The sequence below is a fragment of the Echinops telfairi genome, unplaced genomic scaffold, assembly GCF_000313985.2.
Source record: "Echinops telfairi isolate 266 unplaced genomic scaffold, ASM31398v2 ScPeMD7_7468;HRSCAF=8506_0, whole genome shotgun sequence".
NCBI classification, from domain to species: domain Eukaryota; kingdom Metazoa; phylum Chordata; class Mammalia; order Afrosoricida; family Tenrecidae; genus Echinops; species Echinops telfairi.
The window spans coordinates 2,131,045-2,146,222 of record NW_022111369.1 but is presented as its reverse complement, the minus strand read 5'-3'; the positions used below and the strand labels follow the sequence as shown (position 1 = coordinate 2,146,222).

The 15,178-nt window shown below is 40.5% G+C and overlaps 1 protein-coding gene across 16 annotated transcripts in view; it reads right to left on the bottom strand.

The window, feature by feature from the left end:
- The window catches only part of CAMK2D (calcium/calmodulin dependent protein kinase II delta), a 332,745-nt gene that overhangs the window by 13,092 nt on the left and 304,475 nt on the right, over window positions 1-15,178 (bottom strand). For all 16 annotated transcript variants that reach the window (XM_045284097.1, XM_045284098.1, XM_030888608.2 and 13 more), the window contains one exon: window positions 556-631. In XM_045284097.1, coding sequence (XP_045140032.1) covers window positions 556-631 — 76 coding nt within the window. The remainder of the gene's footprint in view (window positions 1-555; window positions 632-15,178) is intronic.

The window sequence follows — 15,178 nt, the reverse complement described above, 5'->3', positions numbered from 1 at the left end:
TATATCTTTTGGTAGCCGGGCACCATCAGCTTTCTTCACCACATTTGCTTATGCTCACATTTTTATTCAGCAATTGTGTCAGGAAGGTGTGCATCCTGGAATGGTTGCCTGATTCTTAACAGTAGCAAAATTAAAGTTATGAAATAGCAACGAAATAATGTTATGGTTGGAGGTCACCACAACATGAGGGACTGTATTACAGGGTCACAGCATTAGGCTGGTTGAGAACCACTGCTCGACCAGGACTCCTTTTCCTTCAATGGTATATGGAAAGGCTGGCCATGACTCTTCTGGGCACTTACAAAGATACCTCTGATCTTTGAGTCAGATGTAATGTCTTCTTTCTCTGACATTTCAAATAAATGCATTTCTCTCCTGGGAGATAGCCAGTCATTACTACTTTGAAATAAACCCTTCGTTGACATATCAAATCTGAGATTAAACATAGATAAACATTAAACAACATGACTTCAGCTTACTTTGAAGAAGGCATTCATATGGACAATACATTGGTCATGTTCATCAAGGCAAAGTAAATGTGCAGATGATACTTACGTGTAAGCTTCAAAGTCTCCATTGTTGATTGCTTCAATCAGTTGCTCAGTGACTTTGATAATCTCTTGCTTTCGTGCTAAAGGCAATGGGGATAGATTTGGGTGAGAACTAAGTACAAAGAACATATAGAATATTCTAGTAATATTCCAGTAATTTTTTTATAAACAGGGCATTGAGGGTTTGAAGCATATCCTTTAAGGATATGAAGTGTCACACTCTTCACAACTGTACTGCTCAAGGAGCATAGACCAACAGCGTCAACTTCACAGACTCTCAGACATCCTTCCGATTCTGATTCAGAATCTGCATTTTGACAGGATCCCAAAGAACTCCCGGGGCACACTCAAGTGGAAACACAGCTACATCACTGACCACTGGGATTTTGCAAATGGTTCCATGTGTTAGAAAAGAATCATTGTCTGCATGATAAGGCTGTTGCCAGAATTAGTTCATTATTTATTATTATTTTTTATGTGTATGTGCTTTTTTGGGGGGGGTAGGGGGTGAATTTTTTTTATTGTGAATCAATTCTGCATTCAAAGTTCAAATCATTCATCAACCTCCCATCCAGTATTCTACCCCACTCTCCATCCCGAATTTTTCTTCTCCCACGTAGGGCACTCTATGCTCCCTGCCACCCAAGGCAATGCCTGTCAAACCTTCCAGTCCATTGTTGCATGTTCCACCCTCCCTTGCCTTCCCTTGGGAACCAATGAGCTCTGGTGCTTTGGTATGCAACGTTTCCTCTTAGTTTATGTTCTTAGAGTAGCAGTCTGAGATCATATTTCCCCTTTGCGACTGATAAACTTTACTCGGGATAATGTTCTCCAGGTCCATCTATGTCACGAAGTGTTGTTTGGGGATGCACAACATTCTACTCCCAGGAACGCTGATGAAGTGGGGGTTCTGCATTGAGCCGTGAACTGCTCAGTGGGAGAAAGACGGCACTTTTTACTCCTGTAAAGAGTCTCCGTCATGAAATCCCACAGGAGCAGCTCTACTAGGTACTGCAGGGTTGCTATGAGTTGGAACAGACTCGATGCTGGATGAGAAAATAGTGCACTGGTGCATGTACCAAAGTTCCGTATCAACTCTGATGGGCACGTGGGCTGTTTCCAACTTTTTGTTACGGTAAAGGGTGATGCGATGAACATGGACATGCACGTCGGTTCGTGTTATGGCTCATACTGGTTTAGGGTACGATATTTGTACTTCCAGTTGTTTGAGATGGGGCCATATTGCTTTTCACAATGGTTATACATATTTACAGACCCACGATGGAGTCCTGATGGTGTAGTGGATATGTGTTGGGCCATGATCAGCCTGGTTGGCAGTTCAAAACCGTCAGCAGCTCTGCGAGAGAAAGCCCGGGCTTTCTACTCCCGTAAACAGTTACAGTTTTGGAAACCTGCAGGGGATCTCTAGGAGTCAGCATCGACTCCAGGGCAGTGAATACAGACCCACCAGCAGTGTATGAATGCAGTTTACTATAGATTTCAGCTGTTGGTCTATTATTTCTTAAGCCAATGCTGAAGGCTTTTTCCCCCCAGTCTGTGAGTTCTCTTTTTGTTCTTTTGATGAAGTCTTTTGATGCACTCAGGTGTCATATTTTTTCCTATTTTTATCTCTCATTTAAATAAATAGTTTAATCATTTGATCACATTAAGAAGATGTTGTGTAATCATCACCACAATCAATTTCAGAACATTTTCTTCTCATACTCATTATTGTTAGCTCATTTCCATTCCATCTCCTGGCCATGCCCCTCAAACCAAACCAAACCAAACTCACTGCCATCAAATCAATGCTGACTCATAGCAGTACCTTGTAGATTTCTGAGACTGTAACTGTTTACAGGAGTAAAAAGCCCAGGCTTTCACCTGAAGAGCTGGTGGTACTTTCGAACTGCCAACCACGAGGATCACAAGCCAACTCATAACCACTGCACCAGTCATGCCCCTAAGTAGTTACTAATCCAATTGCTATCTCTATAGATTTGCCTATTTGAGGTTTCATATATATATATACATTTAGCATAAATAGGAAGCAAACAAAACAACAAACCTGACACACAGATAAGGAAAACATAAAGAGAAAGTAGAAGACATTAAAATCCGAGACAACTTTAAAATGAGCCAAAAGGGAGATCAAAGGTGTCATATTTTAACCTAGCTACATCTGCCATAGTTGACTTTACAATGCTTTCTGATAGCAAGGCTGTGCATATCCCTGGATTAAGCTCAAAGGGAACCCACTGGAGGCCTAATTCATGTGGTAACCCAGCAAATGAACGAAGCAACTTTAAGGAACTGACATACCCCCTTGGATTTATGGCTGAATCATCACACTGTGAGAACAACCAAATGACTGCTATCCCAAGCTTATGAAATTGGTGGTCATTGGACTTTTGTTGGAGACTTGCTTTGAGAGTGTCCAATGAGTAGTGGCCTGAGACTACCATATGTTTACTATTTTAAAGTTCTCCTTGCTTTCTGGTGACATGTGTCAGTCTGGTAGACATGTTTTTGAATTTATGAATGAGTGTTATGGAAAGTTTTGCCCTATCACCAACACCCATTGTTTGTGTAAATAGTGTCCAGTCACTTAAGCATTTAAATGAGACAAGACAAAAATTCATGTATTGTGTTCTGAAAAGCTGGCCTGTGTTTTAAATTGTACACACACTGGCTAAATTAATGACACTATCAATGGAATTACTCTATGACCCAGGGGGATGATGCATAATGTTCTCTATCATAAGATGATACTGACTCTCAAGGGAACCAGAGATGTATATAAACCATAGACATATGAATGGATCTTGGGCTAGCACTTAATTCTAGCACCAATCTAAGAACCAAGCATGGCCCTGCTTGATCCTCATCCTCATGAAGAAAGCACTGGAGGTATGGATATTATAGCTCTTTGAAAGAATATGTCGAAGTCTTCAAGGCTTGTCTTCAAACAAGCAGTTATCTAAGTGAAGTGTCAGCTAAGTCCACATGGAAGAAGCACACAAGCCTGTGTGATCCAAGGATTATGAATGATAAAATCCAAATCTGAAGAAGGGAACCGTATCAGAGCTTAAATTCTGAACACCCAATTACAGAAGTTCTGAATGGCAGTGGAAGCTCAAAATCCATTTGCAGGAAACTCAAAATCCTGTACAAGGCTTAAGCTTCTGGTGAATCCCTGGTGATCATTTTCTGGATGTGCTCTTAAGCCTAGAACATTGTAATGTCGATTATGGAAGATGTAGTTAGGTTAAAATGTGATACCTTATTATTTGATCTATCTTTTGATCCATTTAGAGTTGTTCAACTTTTAAATATTTGGTGTTTTCGTTTTGAATGAGATTTTTTCTGTTTGCTTCGAACAGCTAACCTAAACGTTGCTGTTTCCACAAGTCACCTGACGGTGCCTCTCTAGACCTGCTGATCCATTTCTGTTAACATTCCAGCCAAGAAAACTTTAGGGGGCATTTCTTCTCAACTTACATGGGTTGTCATGAGTTAGAACCAACTGAACAGCCACTAACAAGAACATAAACTAAGATACCTTTGTGGCTGTTGTTGTTGTCAGGTGCGGTTGAGTTGGTTCCGACCCATCGCAACCCTGTGCACAACAGATGGAAACACTGCCTGGTCCTGGTCCTGGGCTCGCCTCACAATTGTACTTGGCGCCCATTTTTGCAGCCACTGTGTCTGCGCCTCTTCTTGAGAGTCTTCCTCTTTTTGGCTGATCTTCTACTTTACCAAGAATGATGTCCTTTTCCAGGCACTGGTGTCTCCGAATAACACGTCCAGAGTATCTAAGATGCAATCTCACCAGCTTTGTTTCTAAGCAGTATTCTGACTATACTTCTTGCAAGGTAACTGTAAGTCAAATGCAACAACTCTCCTGCAGTCTTCCTTATTCACTGGCCAGTTTGCACATGCATATGAAGCACTTACAAATACTGCACTTTAGGTTTGTTGCATCTTAGTCTTCAAAGTGACATACTTGCTCTCCAACACTTTACAGACTTGCTATCCAATACACTTGGTCCAATGCAATACCGAGTGTGATTTCTTGACTGCTGCCGCCATGAACCCTGATTTTGGATCCAAGCAAAATGAAATCCTTAACAATCTCCATTCTTTTCTCCATTTATCATAATGTTCTCTGTTGGCCAAGTTGTAAGGATTTGGGTTTTCTTTACATTGAGTTGGGGGTCCATCAGACACCTTAGGGATCCCAAATTATTATTTGTGTTAAATTGTTATTAAACTTTATATGCTATCCCCTGTTCTCATGCTTAAATTAAAAGCTCCATGTGGGTAAACAGATTCTTTTTCCCTGTTGTAAAGCGTTGTCCACTGTCTTTAATAAATTAAATGTTTAGTATGTTTGCCAAATTTGATCAATTAGTATTTATGAGAACCAGAGATCAAGCGATGTATTGCATTAGGTAAATCTGCATTACAAGTCCTCTTTAAAGTGTTGAAAAGCAAGGGAGTTACTTTGAGGACTAAGGTGTGCCTGCCCCAAGCCTTGGCATCTTCAATGACCTCAGCTACATGAGAAAGTTGGATAAAGAAGTCCAGAGAAAAATGGATGCATTTGAACTTGGTGAAACCCATCTGTCTTGGAAGAAGCACAGCTCAGATGCTCCTTAGCAGCAAGAATGGTGAAACTTCTGTCTTTTGGAAATGCTATCAGGAGATAGCAGGCTCTGGAAAAGGATGCTCTGCCTGGCGAAGTAGAAGGGCGGTGGACAAGAGGGAGGTCCGGACAAGATGTCTTGATGCAGTGGATGCGAAAAGGGGTTCAAACAGGAGAACAGTCCGGAGGGTGGCCCAGATGGGGGGGGGGGTGTTTACTTGTTGTTCACAGGGTCGCTAGGAGGTGGAACAGGCTGGGCAGCATCTAACAACACATCCTCTCCCTTATGAGATCATTCTGAAATACTCAAAAAGGAAAGTTTCATTACATTTTGCTTCAGGACATGATGATACTCTTAAACTGAAAACAGAGAGGGTAGCACAAAAGGTTACATCCCATCTATTTTAGAGGCTGCTTGGAAAAAGCTGAAGTCTGCTTTCAATTCTGCACTGACAAATGCCAGCCAGTTTGCTTTTTTAGTGGATTCAATCTTTATTAAAGAGAATTTAAATATGCCTAAACATTTTATTCATTTAAATCCCAAGTTGGGACATCTCTGTTTAACATAAATCTTTGTAAGCCCAATTTTACTTCACTGAGTCTGTATGAGATACCTCTCAAGAAAACCAAGTCACAGACCACCTAATAAAATATTGTTCTGATCAAATTTGGCCATAAAATGGCTGCAAGTTCCACTAAGCTCCATAATATAGAAACTCATCATATGCAATTCATATTTAGATATAAAGTTACTTTTTAGCATATAACATAATATAAAACCCGTTTCCTTAGCTCCTACTATATACATCTGCCCATAACATTTCTTGCTCTCATTCCCCTGATTGACAGTTACCCATCATGTATACATGAAAACATGACAGAAGAATACAAATGGATACTTTCTTAATAGGGTGGTTGCCAAGGCACCGTTTGGCCTAATCTAGTTAGGCAATATGTGATTCATCTGTCTGTGCACTCAATGGTATGAGCATTTGGCAGAAGCACATGACAGCTGACCTAATTCCCGAATATAAGAGACATCAGTAAGGAGGAGTCAGAAAATGAGATTAAGGAAGTGTGACTGTACCAAACTTCCTCCTTCTATTAAATTTTGGTTTAAAATGGCTCAAACAGATTTTTTCAGTGTGCTACATGGCTTGATAGGAAAAAATGAACTTCAGAGCCCAGAGTTAACTTCCTTGAACTAACAAAAAAGGAAGAAAAATAAAAATGTAACACAAGAGCAGTGCTACTTGTTGAGCTCTATTATGCCCAAACCTCTTTTATAGAGTCTGAAAATTCAGGATCGTTTTCAGAAGTTCTACATTCCCTCTAAGTATCAGACGGAATAGGAAATATGGGGAGCGTATGACCCTCTCTGACTCTCTGCACCCTTGTGGGAATACCCACTCACTCATACATATTTTACATGCCACAGCAGGCGTAATTTTTTGCCCAGCATAACAAAAGTAACACAAATTTCCTTCTCTCTTCTTAGACTCAGACACAATGGAGCTTTTTAGCGAGCAGAGCAGAACGTGGGCATTAGCCAAGATTCTTCTGTGCTGTGTCATCGTAAAAGCAACATGACTATTTATCTTAGGAGGGGCGTACAACCCAGGAATCTGCAGAGTGCTTAGTTCCTTAGGGCCAAGGGAGTGTGAGTGAGTCATAGGCAGCACATGACAGCTGACCCTTGAAAGGAGAGCGGAAGGCTAGGGGTGAATCATTTGTGTCGAGTAGTCCACTTGTGGTCAGGACTGTTGCCACCAACTGAGTGTCTGACCGAGAGGCAGAGGAAGGCAGAGTAGTGCTACTAGCTCGATGCTCTCAGCAGCAGCCTGAGGGAGAGCCACTGTGCCATGTGCCTGCCTGGCTATATTCCTGCGGGGAGGTCCATCCATCATCGGACGGACCTTCCGTTGTCTTGAATGCCAAGTAAGGAGCATGCCACAAGTCAAAGCCGGAAGAGCTCGTGCAGTGTCACTATACCAAGAAGCAAGTACAAGTGAGGCATTTCTTGAATCCCACAAACTGTATTCACTCCACAGCCAGCTATGTCATCATAGATAACTGATCATACTGACAGAACTGAACGGCTCAAGCCCACACCTTATAAGATTCAAAGTAGTTTCCAATGACCCTGGGAGATCCTGGTTCCCAGAGGGAAGGAAGAGGGCTTTCTAAGGGGAAACAAGTACGAGGGATGCTCAGATTCTTCCTGCAGTTGGCTTCCATGCAATTATCTACAGCAATTGGTATCATTTTCAAATCCCGCTGACTTTGCCTTACTGTAATTTACACCACAATACTACTTCAGTCTTAACAGGCTGGCACAGCCACTAATCACTCTCTGCCTCGGCTAGGGCACCACCCTTCTGTCTGGTTTATCTGTAGCCACTTTTGATCCTTGGCATTCTATACTCTAAAATGCAGACAGAAGTTTAAAAATGAAATGCAAGATTCACTAGGTAACCTCCTCTATGAACTCACCTAGAGACTGCTAATCGCTTTTTGAATAAGAAGCCTGAGCGATATGACAAAACCTTGCATATTCTAGCTCCTATTGTCACCAGAATCATTCAAAGGCTCTTTTACTTTCTCCTCTCCACTCTGAACATGTTGTCTTACTTCAGCAATCCAAAGTGGCCTGGCATTCTCCTATTGTCACTCCTTTGCACATGTTGTTCTCTTGTTTTAGAGAGTGTCAATTCTATGTTTGCTCTGACAAGTTTGTCATCCTGTGGTGGCTGACATGTTCCAGTGATGCCTGCAGCTAGGGCCTGGTATTTCTAACACAGAAAGGGATTCCCACAGCGAAAAGGTTTCAGCGAAGATTTCAGACTAAGCATAAACTATGAAGAAGAAATCGGCCGTCCTCTTCTGAGTAATTAGTCACTGGCTGCCTAATGAAAATGACCGAAGAGCTGCCTTCTTAAAGTAGTCGGTCATAATGACATCTGAAACCGATCAAACATGAACTCAAGATGCATCGATAATCACTGGCAGTTCGAATGTAAAGGTAGGAAACAAAGAGGAAGGAATCGTAGTTGGAAAACATGGTCTTGGGGATAGAAAACAAGTTGAAGATTGCATGGTAGCAAATTTCAAGACCAATGACTTCTTAGAAAGCCCCTTTCTCAACAATACAAAAAGTGGCTATGCACACGGGCTTCTCCGAGATGGAACACAGAGAAGTCCAGCTGACGACTCTGGGGGAGAGAGCACGAGGAAGCTCAGCCCAGTAGCTAACAGCAGGGTAGAGGCCAACTGTGGGACAGACCACCAATTGCCGATACGTAAATTCAGTTTGAAAATTAAAACAAGTGCATGAGAGCCCAAATATGACCTCGCACACCCAAATGTCCAGAACATTTCAAGAACAGATTTGATGTAGTAAACGTTACAGACAGTAGCCCTGAGGAGCCGTGAGATGGCATCATGAGCATCATACGCGACGGAAGCAAGAGATCATGAAAAAGACAGGAATAAAGTAAAGATCAAGGTGGTTGCCACAAGGGGTTCTGAAACTTGAGTGGCCAAGGCAAGTGGAAGAAATGAGGAAGTTAAAGAACTGAATAAGAAATTTCAAAAGGCCACTCAAGAAGACAAAGTAAACTATTACACAGACGTGCAAAGACCTAGAGTTAGAAAACCAAAGGGGAAGAACATGCTCAGCTAGACGGAATGAAGCAGGAAGCACAGACGAAAATGGGAGAGGATACACAGAGTTTTGCTTATGGAATGCTTTTTTTTGGGGGGGGGTATATTCCACCTAGAGAGCAGCATGGGTTATCTACTGGGCTGCTCACAACAGTTTGCAGTCACCCGCTGCTCTGAGGGTGAACGATGAGGCCACCTTCTCCTGTAAAGATGCAGAGCCTCAGACACCCCCAGGGCAGTTTGACTCTGTCCTATAGGGTCACTATGAGTGAGAATTGACTTGATGGCAATGAGTATATACACACACACATTATATATGTAATGTGCTCAAATAAAGTATACACACATATACAAAGGAAGTGTATACCATATATACTCAAGTATAAGTCGACCCGAATATCCACCGAGGCACCTTATTGTACCACAAAACTGCATTAACAACTGAAAAACTGTGCTGAAAAACTCGGCTTATACTCGAATATATACAGTACACATATAAAGTGTGCGTGTGTGTGTGTGTGTGTGTGTGTGTGTGATAAAAGGAGCCTAAGGGGAGCTGCCAAGTAAACACTAGATTGCTAATCAGAAGTATGTTTATTCAAACCATCCACCAAGCATGGCAGCACGCAGTTGGAGAAAGATGAGTCTATCTTTTCCCTATAAAGGTATACAGCTTCGGAAAGCCTACAAACCCTACATAGGATCAATATGGGTTGAAATACAAGTGTTAGTAATGGGTGGTGGTGGATAACTGAAGAGTCTTTGCCCAATGATCAAAAGCTAATTAATTATAATAATTATTTACTATTATTTGGGTATATATTGCATATGCATTAACTTTATCTATACTCACATACACATAAATATTTCCTGTTATATTTTATACATGTGTGTGTGTGTGTATCAGAAGCAGTTGTCGATCCCGCCTCATGGTAAGCACACGGATGTCAGAGTAGACCTATATTCCACGGGGTTTTCACTGGCTGATGCTTCAGAAGTTGATTACCCAGCCTTTCTTCTTAGGCAGATGGTGGACTTGAACCTTCAATGTTTTCGTTAGCAGTCCATGTTAATTGTTCGCCCCACCTGGATTCGCCACCTCAATATGTACAGTTCTATTTCATTGGACTTCTCCCACACTACATTTCTCAGAGGTCAGTGGACTCAGAGAGATCCGGCAGCTAAGTGACTTGCTCAGGCCATGCAGCAAACTCAGAAGCTGTGCCAGGCTCAGAGTCGTATTTGGCGGAGGTTCCAACGTGCTGTTTAATTCACTGATCCATTTTCCTTTCCAGCCCACAGTGCCTAATTCAATATTTTGAAATCATAAACTTAAACGAACCAACTAAATGCCTTGGAACTTGCTCTGGCAAAGGTGACTGGCTATTTAATTTCCAGGTTAAGGTTGTAATTGATTATTATACTAATTTAACACAACTGGGAGTCCCATGGCTGCATTGTCTTCTCTGATTTTGCCATTAACAAAAATAACCCTTGAAAATAGTCATTATCTTAGGAAAATATACAAATTAGGATCATTTTAATGCCCTTGGTAGTATTATAGAAAAAGGTACCCATCAACTCACCTATGTTTGGCATTTTGTGTGCAATTAACAGCTTATTTCTTAGTAACTGCATTTTATTTCACTGGGTCCATGTATTAACGAACATGGAGAAGGGTAATTTCCATTAGTTTGGCTTTTAAAATCAAGCCCACTGAAGAATTTAAAATATTCAAATTTACCAAAATAAAAACAAGAACAAGAAGAAGAACATAGTGCTTTGCTTCAATTCCAATCCTTAGAGACTCTACAGAGAGTTTCTTTTTCAGTATTCTAAATCTTTCCAGGAGCACACAATGTCATCTTTCTCCATCTGGGTGGCTATTGGATTTGAACCACCTACCTTGTGGTTGGCAACCCAATGCTATTCCACAGCCCCAGCAGGGCTCCTTTATGCAAATATAAGATGGACTAAGGATCAACTATTTCTTCAAGAATCTGTTAAGTAATTACTATACAGCACATTCATCCAGAAGCCACTAATCCATTCAATAACAATTATTTATCTCTTTAATTTCTAGTCATGTAAGATTTTTTAGAAAATTTCTATTTATTCAAACTCCTTTTGGATTTTGCTTTACAATATAGCTTCAATGACTATTCCACAGTAGCTTCAGAGCATATGAGAATAATGTTAGTTAATTGGAAAAGAAGCACTATTAGTTCTAACCCTGCTAAACTGTTAATGTTTAAAAATAAATTATTTAAAAAATGTAAAAACAGAAAGCTCCAGCATTGACATTATTGAAGATAAAACCAGGTAGGTTAAAATTTTTCATGTTTGTGGGAGATTTCATTGAATTACAGAAAAATATGCTCATATTGTTCCCAAATGATTCATTAGAGTATTATATAAAATGTTCAGAATTGTTAAAAAGAATTTATACAAAGTAGTTATAAAATTTTTCATCAAAATTATTTGAGTAAAAGCTTCATAGTCTAAATAGCTATAGTTGCAACTGGGGTCTTAAAGGCTTGAAGTTAAGCAAGCAGCCATCTAGCAGAGAAGCAACAAGCCCACACAGAAGAAGCACACAGGCCTGTGGGATCATGAGGTGTTAATGGGAGCAGGTAACAGGCATCAGAAGACGCAAAACAAAACAAAAAATGTGTTAAATATATATTGAGATAAATATATGTAAATATAAATATACATTTTAATATATTATTAAAATAATGTTGGCAGAGACCCCAAATCCATCTGTAGACAATAGGATATCCCCTCACAGAAGGGTCACAAGGAAGGGATGAGTCAACAAAGGGTTAATATAGCACCGAAGAAACACACAATATTCCTCTGGTTCTTTGAGGCTTTTCACCCCCACCTATCATGACCCCAGTCCTGCCTTTCACTTTGGGCTAGACCAGGACATGTACACTAGATAAGAGCTCATGACACAGGGAATCCAGGTCAGATAAACCCCTCAGGAACAGACATGGGAGTAACAAAACCAGAAGGTGGGGGAAGGAGGTGAGGAAGGGGGGACTGATTGCAAGAATCGACAGATAACTCCCCACATCATCACCACCAAGCGGATGAACAACAGAAACATGGGTTAGGGGTGACAGTGGTTAGTGTGAGAGATGAAAATAGTAATAATTCATAGTTTATCAAGGGTTCACAATGGTGGGCGGGAGGGTAAGAAGAGGAACTGATCCCAAGGGCTTGAATAGAAAGTAAATGTTTAGAACATGGTGATGGCAAATATGCTTGATACAATTAATGTCTGGATTGTTATAAGAGATGTAAGAGCCCCCCGTTAAATGATCTTTAAAAAAAAATAAATAAAGAGCTATAGTTATTAGGGGCCTTCATGAAGTTTGTGGAAAATGAAACTGAAAAGTTGAAATTTTTCACAAAAAATTTGAAGCCCCTTTATATAGTACCCTATAGAAGCCTCCTTGTATGTAGACAACATAATTCTGCACCGCCACATTAGAGAGAAATTGGTTAGCCATTACACCATCTCAGCTGACTTTAAAAAAATAAAAATAGCACAGCAATTTGAATACCCTAAGTGCTCTACTTAGTAAGACGTTTCATGCCATTTAAGAGACAACATGAAAGAACAGAAAATTTCAAAAGGCAGCTTAAGAAGACAGAATAAAATATTGCAATGAAATATGCAAAGGCATAGAGTTAGAAGACAAAATGGGAAGACCATGCCCAGCTTATTTTAAATTGAAAGAGCTGGGGAAAAAAAATCCAAGGTTTAAGTTGAAATACCAAAGAATTCTCTGGGCAAAATACTGAATGGCAGAAAGTTACAAAAGAAGATGGAAACAATATACACAGTCACTCTGTCCAGAAGAACTCACTGACATTCCACCATTTCCAAAGCAAAAAACCAAACTCACTGTCACTGAGTTCATGCTGACCCACCGCTGCCCCTGCTGGGTTTCTGAGCCTGGAACTGTTTACAGCACTGGAAACCCCAGTCTTTCTCCCAGAGGTTTCAAATGGCCGACTGGGCAGATTGCAGCCCTGCCCCACAGCACTCCTTCACCACTACACCACCAGGGCTCCCTATGCCGCTTCAGGAGGTAGCATATGAGTAAGAATGAATGGTCCTAAAGGCAGAAGTCCAAGCTGCACTGAGCACTAGCCAGAAACAAGGCTCCAGGAACTGAGAACACCTATGGAAATGTTTCAGCAAGTTGATGAAGTACGAGAACCACTAATGCATCTATGTCCGAAAATTTAGACGTCAGCTATTTGGCCAACCAATTGGAAGAGATCCATATTTGCACCCATTCCAAAGAAAGGTGACCCAACAGAATGCTCAAGTTAGAGAACAATATCATTGATAACATATGCAAGTAAAATTTTGCTGAAGATCATCCAACAAATTTTTCTGTCTGAAATTGATTAAACATGTAATCAAGATGCATCCATAATTAGTGGCAATTGGAATGCAAGAGTTGGAAACAAAAAGGAAGGGTCAGAGCTAAGAAAAGAATGGCCTTGGCGATGGGAAGGAAAATGGAGATTGCATGATATTATTTTGTAAAATTAATGACTTCGTTATTGCAAATAACTTTTTCAACATCATAAACAAAAACTACACATGAATCTTACCAGATAGAATACATAGAATCCAATTGACTACATCTATAAGGAGAAATGATGGAGAAGCTGAATATCATTAGTTAAAACAAGGCTAAGGGCTGACTGTGGAAGGGACTATCAATTATTCATACGCAAGCTTAGGTTAATGAGCCCTGGTGGTGTAGTGGGTCCTGTACTGGATGGCTAACCACAGGCGAACCTCATCTTGAGGAAGGTGGCGTTTCTGCTTCAGTAACAGTTATAGTCTGGGAAGCTCCCAGGGGGCAGTTCTACTTTCTCCTATAGGTTTTCTATGAGTCAGACTCCATTTGATGGCAGTGAGAGAAGTTCAAGTTGACTCTAAGTAAAATCAAAACAGGTCAGTGCAAGCCAAAACATAACCTTCTGCATATTCTAACTGAATTCATGGAATAGTTCAAGAACAGATTTAACACACTGAAAAACAAAGAGCTGTTGAGTTGTAGGATGATGTCAGGAACATGACAGATCAAGGGGAAAAAAGGTCATTAAAAGGACAGGAAAGAAAGCAAAGGCCAAGTGGATGTCAGAGAAGACTCTGGAACTTGCTCTTGAAAGTAGAGTAGCTAAGGCAGATGGAAGACATGACGAAGTAAAAGGATTGAACAGAGAATTTCAAAGAATAGCTTGAGAAGACAAACAAAAGTATTAAAAGGAAATGGACAAAAATTAGAGTTAGAAGGCCAAGATCAGTGAACCTCAAGTGAAAGAAATGAAAAAAGTCCATGCCTTGTGCTGAACAACTGAAGGATCCTATGAGCAAAACATTGAATAATGCAGGAAGCATCAGAAGAACATGGAAGGCATACACAGACTTAGTTGACATTCAACTATCTCAAGAAGTAGCATACGATCTAAAACCAATGACACTGAAAGAAGTTCAAGCTGCAGTACAGCATTAGTAAAAACTAGAGTTCAAGGAAATGACAGAACACTACTTGAAATGTTTCAACATGCCGATGAAGCACAGGAAGCACTTCTTAGTCTATGCCAAAAAATTAGGAAGACAATTACCTGGTCAACCAAGTGATAAAAAGAGATCCATATTTGTACTCATTCCAAAGAAAGGTGACCCAATAGAATGCAGACATTGTCTAACAATATGTTTAGTATTGCATGCAAGAAAAATTGTGAAGATAAATTAAAAATAGCTGCAACAATACATGGACAGGGAACTGCCAGAAATCCAAGGGGTTCAGAAAAGGACATGGAACAAAGGATATCATTGCTAATGACAGATGCATGTTGGTTGAAAGCAGAGAATAACATGTTTACATGTGTCTTATTAAGAATACAAAGGCATTCGATCTGTGAACCATAACAAACTAGAGAGCACTGGGATGAATGGGGAATCTCGAACACCTTACCGTACTCCTGCTGAGCACGCACACAGACAAAGAGTCAGCCATACCAACAGAACAAGTGGAGACTAAGTGGTTTAAAATCAGAAAAGGTGTGAGTCAGGAGTCTATCTTCTCACCCTACTTGCTTAATCTGTGTGTGGAGCACATAACCCAAGAAGTTGGGTTTTATGAAGAAGAACATGACACCAGTATGGAGGAAGGTGCATTAACAACTTGCAATAAGCAGATGACACAACCTTGCTGCTTGTTGGACGTGACCGTGACTTGAAGCACTTACGAAAGAAGATCAAAGCCTTTGGTAT